The 20,631-nt window shown below is 43.2% G+C and overlaps 1 protein-coding gene across 4 annotated transcripts in view; it reads right to left on the bottom strand.

The window, feature by feature from the left end:
- LOC135921350 (serine/threonine-protein phosphatase 2B catalytic subunit 2-like) overlaps positions 1-20,631 on the bottom strand; it is a 198,771-nt gene that overhangs the window by 88,474 nt on the left and 89,666 nt on the right. For all 4 annotated transcript variants that reach the window (XM_065455678.1, XM_065455679.1, XM_065455680.1 and 1 more), the window contains exons 7-8: positions 17,262-17,356; positions 12,895-13,020 (exon numbers count right to left, since the gene is read on the bottom strand). In XM_065455678.1, coding sequence (XP_065311750.1) covers positions 12,895-13,020; positions 17,262-17,356 — 221 coding nt within the window. The remainder of the gene's footprint in view (positions 1-12,894; positions 13,021-17,261; positions 17,357-20,631) is intronic.

The following is a 20,631-nucleotide window of genomic DNA, read 5'->3' as shown; positions in this document are numbered from 1 at the left end:
CGCAAGCTATACAGTGTTGAAAGGGTCTACTGGTTTCGCAATGCATGTGCGTGCCGTGTCCGTCCACAAGTTTTGCATAAAAAGAAGGTCTGCAAATTCAACAAGCAAAACTGTGTACGATGCTTCATTAAGCACTTAATATTCTCTTGGTACACAGCTATGAGATTGCATTTTACACGGAAGAAATATCTTGGTACAGTAAAACCTCGTTAAACCGTACCCGCTTAAACAGTAGTTTCGTTTTAAAAATAGTAAAGTCAAATCCCCGACTCAGCGGCCATTCAACATAATGTGTTTTGTATCCGCGTAAACCAAACCAGCTTATTGCGTACGCATCGGTCAAGACTTAGAGTTTCAACTTTTCGTAGCGCAAACACGGCGGTGCGCCGTCTCCATTGGGCGGCCCGGTAGAACAACAAGCCTTAGAGATGGGAGCAACGGCCTCCAAGCGCCCTGTGCATTTGCACGTGAAGCCGCATCAACATCAACATCATTTCGACGCCGTGCCAGAGAGTGTTGTGGCATAGTGCAAGCGAGGACTCGCGTCATGCCGAAGCTCAGATAAAAAAGACGCCGGGTGCTCAGCATAGAAGAAAAATGAGACAGTGCGTGCTATTGAATGTGACACGAAGAAGTCGGCGCTGGCACGCGACAGGGTTCTGCTGTTGACTATGGTGTGTGGCATTTGGAATGCGAAGAAGTTGCTCGGCAGCGCTGCTGCGGCCCCAGAGAGATGTCGGCTACGAGGTACGACTTTTCGCCATCGTTGCCTCTGTTGTTGCCAAAGTGTGGACTAGCGACAGTGATGAGGACAACACGGAAAGCGACAACACAGGTGATTCAGGCCCGACAGTGGCAGAAGCTGCTCGTTACGTCAGCCTCATGAATACAATCATTGCAACGAGAACAGGGCGCGATATCGTAACTATTCCAAACGAAAAGTATTCCAAACTCCAGCACCCGGCAATGATAAAGGCGCCCCGGGACTTCTGCAGCACTACTGCATGCTTGCATGGAGAATACGTAATGCCAACGAGGAATCTGCCATGCGAGTGTTTGCCGAGAAGAGGGGGCTGGCTGAAAAGCTGGCACGCAGCTTCAGTAAGTTTGAGGCCGCTGCCGTCGTGCTAGGCGCCTCGGCATCAAACGAAAACAGCACTCTTGTCGCGCGACATGAATAAATACTGCACGTTTTTTCCCCTTTCATTGCACTCTCTCAGAGTTCCGTTTTTGACAGGTAAGTGGGCAATCTCATGCTATTTTGGTTAAGCAGTACTATCGTTTAGTATGTACATTACCGAGCTCTGGCCAACTAAGGTTTAACGCGGTTTCACTGTACAGTTAAACCTCAATATAACGAACTTCAATACAGTTGACTGACAATTAGACTCCACGGGGAACGTAAGTAAGTTCGAACTATCGTATGTCCGAAAAAAAACGAATGTATCCAAAAAGATCACTTTACTTCCGTTTTAAGTTTGCGCGTCAGTCAGTTGATGATATGCGCTCAGCCATGAACAGCCACGGCTGAGCGCATATGCAACTGCATATCCTGCTTTAGAGATAATCTGCCACATGTGCAAAGAGTGGGCGTGCCAAGAGGGCGTGGGACTTTGTAAGCTGTCCTCCTGTGCACTTAGTATTGGAGGTGGCGTAATCTTGAGTTTCAATGACCTGTTGGAGTGAGAGGCAAACGAAGCATTCGCTCTCCTCTGTGGGCGCTTTTCCTGATGGCATTGTGCCAGTGTGGGCGACACTATCAGCCAATGCTATCAGCCACAGGGGCAGAGTGCACGTGAAGGCGTGGCTGGCTTTGCTCAATTCATAGCGCCGATGTGAAGAGATCGTCGACCTATGTGGCATGAAACAGTATCATTCGATGCCGACCCTCAAATTTATCAATGAATTGTTTTCTAACTCATATTTGCTTTTTTGAATTGACCAATAATTTGGAATTTCTGCGGCCCCTTTCCATGTAAGAAACATTTATTGGCGACTGTACTTATTTGCATGAACAGTTGAATTTCAGTCAAACAAAATTTTGAAATAACGAAGCAAATTGCCAATGTTGCCAACTTCGTTATATCAAGGTTTAAGTGTATTTGGTGTCAACATTATAAATCCGTTAGAGAGGCACTGCCCAGTGAAGTTCTCACGATTCTTATTACTCGGGTGAGTTGTTCTAGTTAGAGACTTGATTAATGTGTAAAAGAGTTAGGTGCGTATATTGTGTATGAAAGTTTGCTGCTACTTTTCCTGTTCTCTGAAACAGGCCTCCATAGAACAAATTGTTCATGGCCGTTAACAGCATGTCATGTAGAGTATTTACATTGTTAATTCACAAATGCCATAGTAGCAATACCATTATTGATATTGCTGCTAGAGGAATGAAATTAGTAGGTAATATGTAATTCAATGTGCTTGGTGCAAATATGTAATAGTTTTTCTCTATATGACAAGAAAAATATTTTATACAATTTTTCCTGTTCCCATGTTTCGGGATCACTGGCAGAAATTTTTTTGCATTAAGAAATGTAGAAGTTATGTGAAAGTATTCCTGAATGTTCAAGGAGTGCAGTAAGCATCGTCTCGTGTTTCTACCTCTGTTCTATCCAAAGTTACAAAAGTTAAGTAGTAACTTCACATGCGATATATTTTTTTACCTTCCTCAAAATTTCAATATGTTTCAAGGTGCAGAAATGTAGTATTATAGACTTACTGCACTCCCTGGGAGCCTAGCAATCAGATAAAGCAAAAATTATTCAAAATGGATGATTAGGCAAGTAACTATGCCTCCCGGAAAATTGCTAATTGCTAATTACCAAAAAAAGCAAGTTGAGAAATGAAAACCAAGTGAACACCATGTAAAAAAAAGCATTTTATTATCCTGGATGCATGAAATTGGATGCAGAAAGTTAGGTGGGCGGATGAGATTAAGAAGTTTGCAGAGACAACATGGCCACAATTAGTACATGACCGGGGTAGTTGGAGAAGTATGGGAGCAGCCTTTGCCCTGCAGTGGGCATAACCAGGCTGATGATGATGATGAGTTGTAGGTACTGAAAATGTCATGTTCAAAAAATCGATTTTTTTCGCGATCTTTTTGCGTCAAGACCCGTGTCCCCCCTTAAGATCGAGAGCCAATCAACTGCAAGCGATGAAATGTTTCATGGTGGACCTCAGTAGCCTTTATCGACAATATGGCACAACCCTTACGCAACTGTAGCAACCGACTGTTGTTATGGCGAGGCACGCATTGTTCCGAAACCCATCAGTTCACTAAAACTATGAATTGAAACTATGATCAGTTCTTTAGAGCACCAATCGCAATGTCTAAAGTATACTCGAGATATTACACCGCAGCTTAGGTTGCCTGGAAAAGGAAAATTCAAGCACCTTCTGCCTTACCATGTCTTGATCCAGCGTTGTTTAATTATACAAACGGAGAACAATTTGCTTCGTTGGCACATAAAAAAGAACCTCTCAAATCTTGATAGGGAAGACACCACAACATAGTTCACATGATTTTTGGCCCTCCACCTGGGGAATTATATCTTCAACATGTCCCACACTACTAATGCTTTGGCTTCTTTCTGGCTGTAGTCATACACTCCAAAAGGTGTATTTCACTAAAAAATTTGGGCCGAGCAGCCTCTACCAGTTTGCCAAACAGAATCGTCATGTCTATTCCTCAGGCAATCAGCACCAGTAAATTGCTCAAGTGAGTTGAATAGATAGTACGGAAAAGGTAATATATATTGGAACTTTCCTTTTCGTATTCTGCAAACAGCTGTAAGCCTAAATTAGCTTTACTTCAGATTACCGCTACTTAAACACGTCGAGAACCGCCTAATTTTGAGAAACAGTTGAAGCAAGTGGTGCTGGTAGAATCTAAACTGCAGTGTTAGTTAAGTCCCAGTGTTACTGCCGAGCGTTTCTGTGAAGAAATGCAAAAATTCGATTTTATACCATGAACTACTAGCCGTGAGCAGACCTGTTTCAGCAGATTAAAATCAAGGTAACTCTCATAGAAGTGTATAGCCAGCGTTTGTGACATAGTCGTAGCACCGCAGCAGGTAAGGTATCATAACTGGATTCTTATAGGCTATGTTTTTGCGGGTGTCGATTGAGGGTGTTACCTACATAAGAGTGCATCCTCACTGTTTGCAAACCCGTGCCCCTTGCAACTGAGAGGCTGGCTTTTATGCAATGTTTAGACGTCCAGTGGCTTTTACAGGCGAAATTTCGCCAGCAGCATGAAATTATCGCAAAGTTAAGCACAAGATCAGACACATTGTCTTAGAAATTAATGCTAAGAGCCATGTTTGATCTCGCAAGGCCAGCAATATATTCAATTTGTTTCCAATATTCGTATACAATCAAATATTCAAAAGACAGTTTTCAGATCGAATATGAATATTACATATCATATTTATTATTCCAAATTCTCAAATATTTGCACACCCCTAGTTAATATACATTTATATATTGCCGTTACCTTTTATGGCTACGAATAAGAGTTTTGACGACAGTATGTGTTAGATACGGTAATACAATCACGGTATAGTATCTCAGCACACATCACCACAAGCAAACTACAGAAAGCCTGCACTTTCATAACCATAATCATTTGTGGATGGAAGCAAACAGGCTGTGGCTTCACATTTTCCTATTCTAATGACATTGTCTGTACTTTATCAAACATTTCCATTAGATATGTAATGGATGCATAATTTTCAACTGGTGCAGCCCCGTGAGATTTAGATGCGATTCAATCGCAATACCATAAATTGAGGTCTCTGCCATTGGTTTGGAACCGCATTTCAACCTCTCCTTCACGACCTATGTGAATTGACCTTGCTATTTTCACTCACTATGGTGTTGTGGACTCAGTTGCTTCGTTCCATTTGGACGCTAGCGCCATTCTTGCTCTTTTGTATTGCACATTTGTAGCGCTCCACACTCTTCGAGCTCCGAGAGTTGTCCGAATTAATGAGAGTGATTCCATTAAACAAGGCATATGCCTGCCAGGACCAAAAGATGTGTCTTAATTAACCAACTTCCCAAATTAATGAGGGTCAAATTAACGAGGCTTTACTGTATACCTCTGCTATGTCACTTTATTGGCGTTATCCTGTGTGGAGAGCATCTACAGCATGCACCACTTTCGATGCATTGAGTTCACTATGCTGGGGCACAATATTTAACAGTGCCTTTTCCTTTTAGTGCTTTTCGCACTAAAAGTGTGACACTTTACCTGCATTATCAGTAGGATCAGCCGCCTGCGAACAGTGGTTGATAGCAGTGGCACAGAATCGAGCAGAAACCATCGCTACAAAATCATGGCCCGGCAGTGGCAACATGTGCACGCCTATATTTGTGAGCCTCTCAAAGCTCCGCAAGCATGCCATACTCATGTCCTACCAGCCGTCTCTCCTCAGGTTTTATTTATTTCCTGCTGCAATGGTTCTCTGCACTTACGCGCGCTTTTATGGGAGGAGCCTCCTCTAAAGCCTTATCAAAGTTTTACTTATTAGCCAGTAATTTATTTTCAGCAGCCACCAATGCAATAAAAAATACTAATGCCTCAATAATTAAATGTTGGCTTATTTGAAAATTCGATTATATTTGGAGAATTTGTGCAATCTAATAATTTGCAAAGACAGTCAGCACGCACATATCTGGTCAATTCGTAGTTTCTAGTTGCTTCACACTGGTGTATGAAGACAACGCAGGGAGGGATGGAATAGGCTAACTACACTTTGCCGACTAACCCATTCATAGCGTCAAAGTCATTCATAGTCAAACCCATTTATAGCGAACTCGGTAGTTTTGTTAAATATGGTCGTCTTATCAGGAGTTCGTTATACAGTTGAACCTCATAACGAAATCAGCAGGGAATGCAAAAGAATCACACGAGAATTTCATTGCTGCGAAGTGAGACAGCGCAGATCGGTAATAAGTTGCAGAACAAAACTTTACTGTCAAAATTGTGTTAGCCTACTTTGGCAAGCTTTGCTCAAGGATCTAGAACCATGCTGCGAACAGTACAGAGTACTGTCGGCATGCGCCGAAAAGCAGTGGCAGCACTGCAGTGAAGCAGTATACTCAGTCTATCGCTTTCAGAGATACGATCGTTTTTGCGAGATTTTGTGCGATTTCGCTCCGTATGCAGAGTAACAGCACTCCATACAAGCAGCATGAGTTCTCCAGTGCACGCTGTCGCCCGCAAATGCCAACACGTCCGGTGACGAGCGCGAAAGTGATTGTATCTCATATACCCAAAGGCATACGATAGAGATTACGGCCCCTTCGCGCAAATCTACATCCGGCGCCGAATCCGCACATGATGCCTGTCGGGTGGCACCAAAATCAGCGTTCTTGAAGCAAGGAATGCGCATTCCTGGACAATCTCTCAATCATGGCTCGATGCGTGGTACTCCACGCTGAGACTGCCACCTTAAGCTCCATAAACAATTCCACGTTGGTCGGATGGAGGTGCACATTAAAGGGACACTAAAGGTTACTATGAAGTCAAGTTAAAGTGATAAAGCAATGCTCTAGAACGTCTAAGGCGTCAATATAATCGCAAACAGAGCTTTAGTAACCGAGAAATTGAGGTAAATGCATGACACGATTTGAGACCCCCCAGCGACATTTCGGTACTAGCTTGATGAAGAAGGCACTCCTCATCATAATTTATGTCACTAGTACTCAACTACTCAGATTAAAAAGATCATTTCATTAGGTTATAAGACTGAAGAAAATGCTACTTGTCTACTTCTGTTTGATTCTAAGAAAAATTAACATTTTTACGCCACCCTTCAGTAGTGTGGGTGGTCGAAAGGTTTCGTTTTCGCTCGACTCTGCGCCATGTGCGCTTTGGAGTTTCAGCTGTTTCATTATCGCATCGTGCTCTGCTGGTTCTGATGGCTCGCGAAACTTGCAATTGGAACAAGCAGCGAGAATGCCACGTCCATGTGATGTCGTGGGACGCGCAAACGGTCCGCGGAACTTGGCCAGGGGCAATTGCAGCAGCGAATGCAACGTTTCTTATCACTGTGTGCCAACGACTGAACTTCTCCGTTTGAAGTGGGTCAGTGCCGTACCTCTGCCACAGCGCGCTGGCAAAGAGCCAAAAAATCACGTAGTGTGCTCGCTGCACTTTCGTCCAGAGGATTAGGAGTTCAACGCCAACTTACTGAAGTCGTGTGGAGTGCCAGTGCCTTTCAAAGCAGGCCGCTGTCGAAGTAGTACGCAACGACGCCGGCAGTACGAGCCCTCAGCAGCAGGTCACGTTCATCAGTGCTTAAATTGCTGAAGTCGAGCCCAGCATCGCGAGCCAATGTGTTGTCAGGGTCGTCCATTGCAACGAGCGTCAAAGTTGGCGTAATAAAATAAAGAACCAGCTTATCGTCGTGCGCTTTCCCTTCCGCTAGCCACCATAGTTCTGCTTTCGCGCTGCTATCGGCTCCGTCTTGGCTTTGTTTCTGGCCGCGTGTCTGCGTTTTGCGAAGAAAAGCCGTAGCGCCGTCTGCGGGTGCCGTTTCACTTGCCGACAGTGCAACGTCACTATGAGACCATGACCTCACCACTCCTCGATCGGAGGGCGGGCGATTTGAACTGCGCTAGAGGTACGCGGATGCTTCAGAACGCATTTTTTCTTAAAATAAGTCTTCTTCGCACGAAACAAGCGTTTCAAGGTTTCAGGGATGGTATTTCAACAGTTCACATTGACTTAATATTAAGCTTTAGTGTCCCTTTAAGCATTGCACTAGGTGTGCAAAAACCGTCGTCACATGTCGGTAGCAACATACATGCCGCTTTGAATGGGCAACCATCAAACAAGACAGCAGCCATGACGTGTTTCTGGAGCTATCGACTGAAATGCAGCATCATACAGCTGTTTCGAAACAGCGCCCGATTCCGATCACCTGCAATTTTGAAACTGCAAGCACAGCCGCCATTTTTTAACACGAAAGTGTTAAGGGGCCTGCGTCGCAGAAAATCAGGCATCCGTCATAGGCGTGCAGCATCGGACGCCGTTTCGGCAAAAGATTTTCGAACCCTGCATACCCAGGCCATTCATGTGACAAGGAATTTACTGAACTGAATTTCTCAAGCTAAAATACGTGGAAAAATCTTATTAAACTACGACTTACACACAACCTACAGGCATGATAACTCTCGGATTGTAATTTGAATATATGAGAAAGCAATTCTGTAACACGAAAACTCAAACAAACCCCTTTTCCAGCATTTCTACAATGCACAGACCAGAGACTGTCCGCCATTTGCGTACATCTGCGCGTAAATATCTCAGAGTCCACGGAGCGGCGTGCTCACTTCCTTGAAAGACTTCAGATGGCGCTCCCCTCCTCCGCATGAAACATTACTGTTACATACGCTGCAGTTGCCAGCAAGCATGAGAAGCAGTCAGAGATCTTTGAATGCTATCGCATTCCACTCTTAAAAGCGAAGGTTAAGCGTCCTCAACTTTTATTCCAGAGCTTGCAATATATTTTACTACAAGGGGGACATGACAGTTTTTTACATACAGTATTGAAGCATTCTAGATGGCCGGATGCGTAAACTTTGGGGAAGCTACTGCTGCATGCCACCATTCTGTGAAGATCTCGGACATCATTGTCTTGGCATCACGACAACGTATTGGCCACACAAGAGCCATAATATTAGGTTACCGTATTTACTCACGTAATGATCGCATCCCTGAATTTGGTCGTCAAAATTCAATTTTTTTAATTTCCCATGCAATGATCACACCCCGAACTTGCCACAGCGATATGTCGTGTGCCAAGTCAAGCTAATAATGATTGCTCTTACCACATGTCGAAAGCTGCATGAACGACTTTTCAAAACAAACCAAGCGGTCTGCACGCACCAAACATTCTTAAGCAGATGCCACATTTCATTTCTTTCATCACTTTCCGCACTTTCAGGAAAAAAAAAAAAAGCTACAACCAAGCTTGCCTCGGCTTTATTATTTGTAGGCTTCATAATGGTTTTGGTCAACAACAACAACAACATAAAGGGCGCCTTTCGATTCTTCGCGTCTGCACTGGTGGGCATGCAACAAATCGCGAACGACAACGATAGTGTCCACGTTTACACTGATACGTTAGCAGTGTACCCTATTCATATGCCGATGCTTGTAATGCAGCTAAGATATTTGCCACTCTTAGTGGAAACGTGCCGTATTAGGATAACAGTAAAGACAAATGCCGCAGTTTCTGCAGCAAGCCTGCCATTTGTTTCTACGTCACTGGCAGCTAAGCATGCCCATCTCCGTTTCTGTCCCCTCAAAGTGGACATGGCTACGTTTTGACGCAAACTTGCCGATATTAACATTATTATTCATTACTGATATGGAAGAAACTGTTTCAATGCGCGTAATGTACTCATGAAAAGAAAAATCACGTTCAGTGCGTTCAGCTTGCTCCGCCGGCTGCCATTTTTGTTTTGGTGTCCCACACTGACAGCGGCAGCCGCCTGCTTGTCATCCGGCAGCAAATACGGGATGAAAAAAAGAAAATGTTTCTTTTCGTGGGAAATTTAAAACACGCAATGATTCCACCCCTGAATTTGCGTCCATGTTTTTGACAAAAAAGTGTGATCATTATGAGAGTAAATACGGTAATCAGAAGACTTTTTCCACAGTCTGACAGACTTCGAATTAGCGACATTTTACTCGAAATCACAGTGCACAAAAATATATCAAAGGACTGAACAGTTGTCAGCAGGTAAAATTATCGTGGAACTGCTACAAAAAGAAGACTGGACACACTGAAACAGCATGGCACTGGGTGGTCATTCCTAGCCAAGGACATGGAGAAGGGCGTCCCCTTGATGTAGGGCAAGTGTGCGCTGCACTATCCAGAGTTGCATAGAATACCAGAGAGCTCAAGAGCATCTCTTTTGTCCATGAGGAACAGTTGGCTTGAGGAAAAGGAAAGACTAGCAATTACGCTTTCTATGCAAGAGCTAACATTTCAGCATGACAGAAGTGCCTCTCCTGAGCCCAGCATATCAGAAACTCATCACTATTGTACAGTTGTAGTTGTCGAGTTCACACATGATGTTACTTTCTGGTGCATTAAAATGCCATATGTTGGTCTTGTTTTACACTACTTTCACTTTATCGTGGACCGCTGTCACAGATTTCGTGGAGTACCAACTCAATCAAATGTAAACCTTGCTGCAGTATACAAATGTACCCATGTTTGCCTTGACCGATGTCTTATCAAAGCATGCATCCAACCATTGGCAAGTGAAGGTTCCATGGAAGTGTAAGATGAAGCACCTGCCAGATTGTCTCCTTGCCGACACGCTGAGCATATGTGAACCCCACAAGAAACAGCAATATTGGCAGTATTAACACGTCGGGTATTTAAACAAGAGCACCCAAATACTCCTTAGTAGCTAAGGAGAAGTAATTGAAAGGGCAACTGATGCTTTATTTACAAGCTGTACCAATGGACGGTTCCAGATGATTTTGACAACATGGGACACCACACAAAGTCACAGTACATGCGTGCTTTTGCATTGTGCCCACATTGCAAAGTAGTCAATGCAGCTGGGAATCAAACCTGCGACCTTGTGCTCACAGTATGGTCAGAACAAAGATTGAACATATGACGCCATTGCATTCAGTGCAAGTTAAGGCCAATTACAAAACAATCGCACGTCACTTGTAGTGCAGTCATGATTAGTGCTGAAAGTTCTGATAGCAAACTATCTTTTCACATGTTTTTCGTTGTATATTCATTGTGCTGGCTGCAAATGCAATTTGATACAATTCCTGACATTCCTGGAACAGTTCAGCTGGCTAGCATCCCATGCTTGAGCACTTTTACACAAGATTAGAGAGTTTTAGAATAGGGGCCCCAAACGTTTTGGGGCCCCAAAGAAATAGCGTCGAAGACACTGTGCATGCGCAAGACGCAAACTCCGTTTGGGTTTTGCGTTGGGAACGCTATTTCACCAATTTAGCGGGAGCCCAAATAGTGGCCCCAAAAGCTTTGCGTCGGCAAACATGGCGGCACCCATCGAAGCGACGGCTCTAACCTAGCACAAAACTGGGTTCGATTCGCGGTAACGCGTGAAGCTCGCAGGCTAGGAGAAGCGAGTGCAGTTATCGCTTTCTCTCAACTAGCGTGTTATGAAGATTGACTCATTAGGCGCCGCTGATTTTGAATTCGATTGTGGATTTTATGGCTCGTAGGCCTAACACGGCTAAGCTTGGCTGGTGAAGGCTAGTAAAGTTAGTTTGCTCAAAACTAAGCGCAACAAATTGTTTGCTGCTTACAGAGAATAACCTCTAAATTGTACTTAAACGCGAATACACGCAAGTAAAAATTATTATTCCTATCATAAAATGGTATATTTTATTTAATTATTTCTAATAGTTTTTCTTTGACGCCGTAGTGGCGCTGTCAGCGCAAGACGCTATCCGCAAACGTCAAACCCTATTCTAAAACTCTTCACTCCTACGTGCCCCAACGCTAACACCCACAAAGCTCTTTGGGGCCCCAAACTATTGGGGCCCCTATTCTAAAACTCCCTATTATCTATAGATTTAGGGTGGTGCTTGTCACTAATGTACTGGAAGTGCCATTTAGCATAGTTACAATATTAATTTTTGCTGAGCATGGTTTATATGTCTGATAAAGAAGCAGTACAATTTATTTCTTGGTCATTTTACTTGGGATAAGTAACGTCTGTAATATTTGTACGATTCAGAGAAAATTTTTCACATGTATCAAAACCCACAGGTTGGCAGAATAACAGGACACTCACTGACCCTCACTCCTCAATATTTTTTGAGGATATGCAATAACACTCATTCCCACTTATGTGTGCTCATGTTCATATTGATCTATACACTCACACTAACAGTCACTCCATGTTCAAACTCGCGTCTCACATCCGCTCACCTGCACTTGTGTTCATAATGACATCCATTCACACCCTTCATTCATCAGCCGTACTCGCACTCATGATTGAAATGAGTGAGCATGCTCATTTCAACCTAGGTCAAAACCTCTAGGCCCTGCTGAGATATTAACACACATACAGTCCTGCAGTTTTAAAATTTTCAATTTTCTTTATCTAGTATTTGTAACATATTTCGTCAAGAGTAATAATATGCACTCAAAAATGAATAAATTTTTCAAAGGTGGTCTAGCAGTTTGCCCTTCATTTCCTAGCTAATACTCAAGAGCTCTTCAGCCTTGCTCTTCGTGATTCCTTAATCAGCTGGACTACACAGGGCATGCCATGTCATCAGCCACTTGTGCTTTCCCAGTGACGGTTCCTGTTACATAGCTCAACACACCTGTGTCACACTTTATGATGTAAGCACAACTTACCGCTGCACCTCATCAGACAAGTGCATAGGCCATACATGTATATCCATGTTAAGCGCACCTAATATTTCATCTTCAGTGGTACATATGTACAAGTATTTACGTTCACCCCTTCGCTTCTTTTTCTCCATTCCTATGGAAAATACCCTGCTCAGAGGTAAAGGTCATAAGAGGAATACTTCTCTCCTGATTCACATGCAGCCTCCAACCCAAACGCTACACATATTTTACCTTGTGCACATGTAATTAACCAGTGATCAGACATCTATGAAATGCAAAAGTTTCTTACAGAGCACTAAATTCCAAATTGTTACAGCTCCAAAATTCATGCCTTCTACTTCAAGAGTTCTACAGCCCATGGGGGTGACAATATCCCTAACACAAACACACAAACACACACACACACACACACACAAACAAACAAACAAACAAACAAAGAAACAAACAATCCAGGCGATCTACTCTGGCACACAAAAAACCCACTGCAAAGCAAGCACGGGAGCCTCACCCTTCTCGCCTACAAATGGTAGGGACCAGGTGAACACGTCCATGAAATTGGGCAGCCAGTAGGGGTGTGGTGAGCAGTTGAACTGCCGAATGTTCATCACATTGTTCTCGTATTTCAGCACTGCCGCTGCACGTATTACACAAGAGGAAGAACCACTATTAAAATCAGCCCACACTTGCACCTGCAAAAAAGTATCCCCCCCCCTCTTATTACTACCAGCTGCAGCAACCCATAATTGCATGGAACTGTAGCAACCCACCGTGCTATCTCAGATGTACAAGGGACAGCGGAGTGCAATACAGTATCAACTGTATGTACAGTAGAATCTCTATGATACAAATCTCTCGGGTCGGTGGAAAAATTCATATCACGCAAAAATGTAAAGAAATTGGGAAATTAAGGGGGGACGTGAAAATCTAATGACCAATTTGCTCAAAGCTTCCATTATTATTTTTTTTCTTTACTCCATGGCAAACTACTTGGCAGAAATATGCACCAGAATAACAGAAGATGGTACATTTTTAGAGTGTTGTCTTCGAAATCGGGAATAGAAATCTGGCATCGGGAGGTGCTATTGCAACACTGATCGTGTGAGTGCGATTTTCTGTTGATGCAGCAATGCCAGCTTGACATTGCCATAAACACGAGAGTGGAGATTCAGAGGCTGTATTCTGAAACGTTCGCCTTCCACGATAGTTTCGTCGCTGCAATAGTCACGTTCAATAAATCAAGCGATTGCTTATCCATGGCGTCAGCGTGCACTACCAATATGCGCTGTCGAACGCTTCACGACATGAGTGAGCGCACCGTACGAGTGCAGAGCGGCTCGGGTGGGTTGTTTTCGAGTGCAGTGGCCGCAGTACGGGTTCTGCACACCGACTACAGGTGGTTACGGCCGCTTTAGGTAAAATAAAAATGTGAAATGTTTTATTTTAAATGAATCAATAAATATTGCCACAAAACAACGGATGTAAAACGCCACCAAAAAGACTACTATAAACTACCACCTATCTTATCTCCACTACACCACCAACCAAACGGCCAAAGACAGTTTCTCACTATAACACCTAGAAGGAAATCTGGTGCCACCGTCTATGGGAGTTTCCTAAGGGGCTCTGTGCAGTCATGGGAATGACGGTAAATGTGTCTGCGAGGCTTGTGTTGGCTGGTGTTGAGAGAGGCTTCGTTTAAAACATCAATATGGCTACAAAAATAATGCTGAAGTAAAATCTTCATGACAGGTGTTCAGTCACGCATATTACATCTTCCAGTGAAGTTTACTCATGTACAATGCATAACCAAGTGAAGAAAGGCAAGAACAGACAACAAATTGTTCCAAAGCGAGTGTGAATCTTGCCTGTCCTCTAACTTTAGCGGCCCGCTGATACTTTTTAAGTTTCATGTAATTGTACATGCATAACAAGTTCTCATAGTTAAACAAAACATCTTTTTGTGTAGTAATAAAGCTAAAGCAGCTTTTTACGTGCTCTTAGTAGAAAATGAATCATTTTGACAGACAGAACGCTGCTTGCCAGGCAAGTCTTCAAGGTGTCCTGGCTCTCTGAGAACGATGCCAATCCGAAGTCACAATACAGTAAAACCTTCTTAAACAGTACCCGCTTCAAACAGTACCTTTGTTTTAAAAGAAGTAAAGTCAAATCCCACACTCAGCGGCCATTGAACATAATGCTTTTTGTATCCATATAAACTGTACCAGCTTATTGGGTACGTATCGGTTAACCATAGCGTTTCCACTTTTCGTTGCGCAAACACGACAGGGTGTCGTCTGCATCAGGCGGCCCGGCAGAACAACAAGCCTCAGAGATCAGCACAACGGCCTCCAAGCGCCCTGTGCATTTGCACGTAAAGCCACATCAACACCATTTCGGCACCGTGTCAGAGAGCGTTGTGGTGTTGTGGAAGCAAGAACTCGCGTCATGCCTAAGCTGCCGAAGTTCCGCTTTTGACAGGTAAGTGGGCGATCTCATGCTATTTCAGTTAAGCAGTGTTATCGTTTAGTACGTACATTTCCAAGCTCCGGCCAACTAAAGAAAACGAGGTTTCACTGTATACCGGCATTCCCATGCATACCACAGCGTAGGAGTGCCAGATTTCCTTCTAGGTAATATAGTGAGAAACTATGCCAAAACAAGCCAAAAGACGTGTTCGTTTATTCAATATATTTCAAGAGCACCCATCGACACCATGACGTTAAAATGACGTAGGCCGCAACTACTAGATGGTGCTGTTTATTTACCGGTTTTGCTCAAACAGCTAATCAGCCTGCGCCGTTGGAGGCGGCGTGGCCAAGCGATAGTTTCGTGGAAGGCTAAAGTTTCAGAATATGGGCCTAGATATCCACAGTGCTGTATTTCTCCAAGCAGAAATAAAAGCAACAAAAGTGAGTGCGAAAAAGAAAAAACTAGCATCGTGATTCATTTTATTTTTTATTTATTTATTTGATACCTGCTTTGCCTTTGCAGGCATTAAAGCAGGGGGGATACAAAAAATAAGCATCATATTTGAGACCAATAAATAAACTAATTACACAAAGTGCGGTAAAAAGCATCATTCGACACATTGGATACAATCATAGGCGGAAGATCATTCCACTCTCTTATACATCTAACAAAAAATGAATAGCGCAAGACATCACCTTTAAAGGAAAATTCATTTACTTTGAGACTGTGGTCCCTTCTTTGGGATATATAGGACAGCTCTTGAATGTGCTTCTTATTGATTCCAGTTTTAGAATGGTAGATATTATGGAAAAATTTCCACTTGAGGTTTCGTCTACGATCTTTCAAGTCTTCCCATTTAAGTTTACGTTTGCTTTCTCTCATGCTAAGTTGATGATCCCAATTACCTAGAATGAATCACACTGCCCTATTCTGTATTTTTTCAAGCGTATCGGCTAACTCTGTGGTATACGGATCCCAGCAAACGCATGCGTACTCTAACAATGAGCGCACATGAGTGAAATACAGTTCTTTTGAATTAAATGGAAGTTCGCTGAAATTTCGTCTTAAAAACCCAAAACACGTGCAGCCTTTACTTTGATGTGGTGAACGTGCTTAGTCCACCTCAAATCACTCGTTAAATAAACTAGATATTTATGTTCCCTGGCCGTGCTTTAAGTAGCGCTACTTATGGTATACATATTCAACTGGTATGAACGTTTACTCGTAAAGGTGACGTGAACACACTTTTTAACATTCAACGACATTTCTGAATGGGCACACCAGGATAATATTACATTCAAATCATGCTGCAGGTATTTTGAATCACGTTCATTCTCTATAGTCCTGTAAACTACACAGTCATCCGCGAACATTCTGAACGAAGATGTGAGGCCAATAGTAATATCATTTAGATACATCACAAACAAAAGAGAGCCCAGAACTGAGCCCTGGGGAACTCCTGAGGTCACGGGAACATATCCGGAGGAACAACCGTTGAGAACTACCAACTGCTGTCTTGGAGAGAGATAGATATTCGGCTATCCATGCAATAACAGATTCATTCAGTTTATAGTGCCGTAATTTACTAATAAGAAGGTCATGAGGAACAACATTGAATGCTTTCTTAAAGTCTAAGAAAATACAGTCAACTACGTTACGTTTACCTATTGCTAGAGCCAAATCATGCGTGAACTCAACAAGCTGCGTTGAGAAATAAAAACCTTGCTGAAATCTGTGTTGACTAGGATGCAGAAGATTATGTTTAACCAAATGTGTCATTATACAACTATAAAGGACATGTTCAAATATTTTACATGGTATACTAGTTAACGACACTGGCCTGCAGTTCTCAACGTCATTTCTTGGCCCATTCTTATGAACAGGTGTAACACGTGCTAACTTCCCACCACACAGACAACTGCAGTCATGGGGGGCAAAGGGAGCGCTCCTATGGGCTGATGTGAATTTCAATCACTGGCACACTTGTTTTTCATCCACATTTTTACAGCAGTGAGCTGTGCACTTCTTGCGTTCCGAGGCCGACGTTTCAAGAACTACGTGGTTACAAGTTTCCTTCATTGGTGTGTCCTTGATGCTGCCTGATGATGATACGGATATCATTTGCACAAGATAACGGACTATGTACTTTTCCTTACTCAACATAGTAGCAATATATAGAGTCTCTATGTATTGTGCGATCTAACGGTACAGAAGCAGAAAACTGAATTGTCATCAGGCACCAAAGACAACAGAAGGTGTGGATATGGGTAGCCTTATAAAGATAAAGCTACCCATGCTGTTATTGCTGACATGGCAAGACTGGGTGGCATGCGACTGCCAGCTCCCGGTAAAGCTACAAGGCGTATGAAAACAGCCAACAAGTTGCGTATTTTGGCGGCGACGCACCTTTGTTGTTGTAAACATCCAAGTAGTTTGGTGCCGAGAATATGGTGATGAGCGACGGAAACCCTGTGGTCTGACTCTTCCTGTACATCCGATACCTGCCATTGGAAAGGTGAAGATAAGCATACAGCAGGACGGCTTTTACACATAGAACTTTTGCCACTCCACTGGAGAATTGCGCTTAGCACACAATGTGCAACGCTGAAACCTTGCACAGAGTTCTACACTGGCAGCATTTGCACAGCAGAAATTTGTACCACCTATGGCAAACAGACATGTTTCAACAGATGTGAACAGGCTTGACTAAGATAGAATTTGAAAAAGAAAAACATTTTACAATACATTATTAGGGTGCATGACCTTCACAAAATCACTGCCAGTTGATTAATGAAGTGCACTAATTTCATTACCAATTCTAGTTACTCGTTTTAGATAAGATTCTCGGGTTTCATGAGTCAAAACCGCAATCTGATCATGAGGCATGCCGTAGAAAGGGACTCCAGATTAATTCTGACCACCTGGGGTTCCTTAACATGCGCCCAATGCATGGTACACGGACATTTTTGCATTTGCCCCGATCTAAATGCAGCCGCCATGGCCGGGATTTGATTCCACGACCTCATGCTTAGCAGTGCAACACAAAAGCCACGCAGCAACCACAGTGGGTATGCACATTTTGCAATCCCAGAATTGAAGCCACAGGGTGTCTGTAATGTTCACATTTTCAAATTCCCCAATTTTCCCCCAACTGTTCTTATGAAAATTCCGTTAGTCTATAGACTGAGACACTGGCGATTTAGGCACAATAAAAGAATGCTTTATAGCTCGCCAAGTTACTGCCAGCCCATAATTTTGAACCACTGCCAGTAAGACGTCGGTCGCATGGAATGCACGATCAGTTCCAAATGAATGTATTTCATGCATGTTCTCACCACCAGGCCAGGCTCACACCCACAAAACCAGCCATAATTTGCAGATTGAATAGGTTTGGTTGAAACCATCACTTTCTTCTGCCATACCACTATGTTCGTCATAACCACTGTTGGTACCAATTTCCTCTATTCAAAGGAACCAAGGCAAAAATTCCACTTCCATGAATTTTCCACAACTTGCAAATTCCCTGGAAATACCATGTTTTCAAACTTGTCCTTGATGGTAGACACCCCGAGTCAGTCAGCACTACAGCCACATCCCTGTCAGTCAAACTCTGAGGTGAGCGCCACCTTTAATTATTCATCGCACAAATTAGCAGTGAAATAGAATTGCACTTCACACATTTCCTTCGAAAGCCTCCTTGATGAACTCTGTTGACAAAACTGTTTACGTGGAATACCAATTTACTTCGTTTCAAAGTTTTGCCAAGGATGTCTCGAAACTAGTACGTGCCCTCAGGATGACTGCCAAACAAACATGACCGAAGTGCAGCACCAACAATGAACGGTTAAACAAATCATCATCACCATTTATTTTACCAGTCATATATTACAGGGCATAAGAGAGGGGAGTGACAAGCAATAAAAAAAGTGTCATAGAACGAATGCAATTGCTCACGCAGCAGCAGCCATTTTTCAGACAATATACAAGTGTGGCACTGAATGCCATAAACGAGGCTGCTGATTATACACAGTCACCAAGAAGGTGTATGGAGAAGGCACAAGACGTTAACTCTACACTAACCAACAGAAATGCTCCAGAAATCCACCACAGTGGCTCAATGGCCACAGCATTCTATTGCTCAGCACGAGGTCACGGGTTCAACTTCCAGCCACCGCAGCAGCATTCCAACAGGAGTGGAATGCAAAGAATGTGCGTGTGCTAAATTTAAGTACACATTAAGGAGTCCCACAAGCTTTAAACTGATCAAAATTGAACTACGAGGTTTAATGTCCCTAAGCAACACACAAACTGAGCAACAGCACAGGCTATGAGCAACAGCACAGGCCTAAGCAACACACAGGCTATGAGAGACGCTGTAGCCGGGGATGACTCCACATTAATTTTGGCTAACTAGGGTTCCTTAGTGTGCACCTAAATCAAAGTAAATGAGCATTTTTGCATTCTGCCCACACTGGAATGTGGCCGCCATCACAGGGAATTGAACCTGCGACCTTGTGCTCAAGCAATAGAATGATTAGTCATTGAGCCACCACGGTGGGTAGTAGATGCAATGACCTTACAAGTGAATTATGTCATTCACACGAGATACGGTACACATGCTAGGCAATACAATATATGCTCATGTCACACATATGTAAGCACAGTGCATAGCAACTATTTCTGTATAGCATGCCAGCATCACTTGAACCAGGTAGAAAGGAAGGTCCGTGTGGCAGTACCCTGCTTACCCTGGAATTTGCAAACACCTGCATGCAGAGCAATAGCCATGGCTGCCAAGATTCGAAGCCCTCAATATAGACCTTTATTTGATGAATTCTCCTGTGCTATTTTGTGCACAGCTGGCACAACTGTTAAGGCATAGATGGGGGCTAGTTAGTGGCTGGAACTTGCAGGAGTTTCACCAGCACAGCTAAAAAGATGTCCGAGTAATACAGCTTGAGTAAGCTACGACCAACAGTCATACCGTGTTACTCATTCCCGTCTTGTTTGTGTCCATTTTGACTGCCTTACTGCAAGTGTAATAAATGTCATTTGTGTGTTCACATCATTTCCATTAATCTCTTCATGCATGCAAAGGCCACAACAGCAATTGCAAGCAAAATGTGATGTAACCATGCCATGGGAAGCACCTTAGAGAAGTGCCCCTGGCCTATATATAAAACAAGGCATTTAGCAAGCCACAGTTTGAGTTTCTCTGCATTCGCAATTACCATTTGGCTGTTGCTGCACGTGCACCATTAAGACAAGGAAGCACCAGCAAGGAATAAATTGACAGGGGAATGGAAAGAATGAAGCACAAAGATGGGGCACTTACTTGCCCCATTTTTTTTACTCGAGAGGATCGAAGAGCATGATTGCACACTGGGACAGAGTAGAAATTGATATAATTTCGTTCTCTGCATGCATAACTGCATGACATGAGAACAGGCAAAATGGAAGTACATCTCTCTTGCTACAGTACAAGTAAAACGAAGACACGTAGACATTCGGTTTGTATGTTTTATTATTTCTTTAAACTTTAATTTGTCTACTGAAGCAAGAGATCAAGCAAATAACTGCTGGTGCCTTGAATAATTCTCAATGTCACTTGTCGCTGTGAGTGACGTCACAGCATTGCAAACTACGTAGGCGCACTTGTGCGAATGACTTCAACTCTGGCTAGGAGCATGCTGCCCACGAGGACAAGGGTGTACAACATTTGGTTTGAAATTTCAGTTGTTTCCACGGCATGTAACAGTGCGACACTTTGCAAACA

This window comes from Dermacentor albipictus, unplaced genomic scaffold (genome assembly GCF_038994185.2).
Source record: "Dermacentor albipictus isolate Rhodes 1998 colony unplaced genomic scaffold, USDA_Dalb.pri_finalv2 scaffold_12, whole genome shotgun sequence".
Lineage (NCBI taxonomy): Eukaryota > Metazoa > Arthropoda > Arachnida > Ixodida > Ixodidae > Dermacentor > Dermacentor albipictus.
This window is presented reverse-complemented; position numbering and strand designations above follow the sequence as displayed.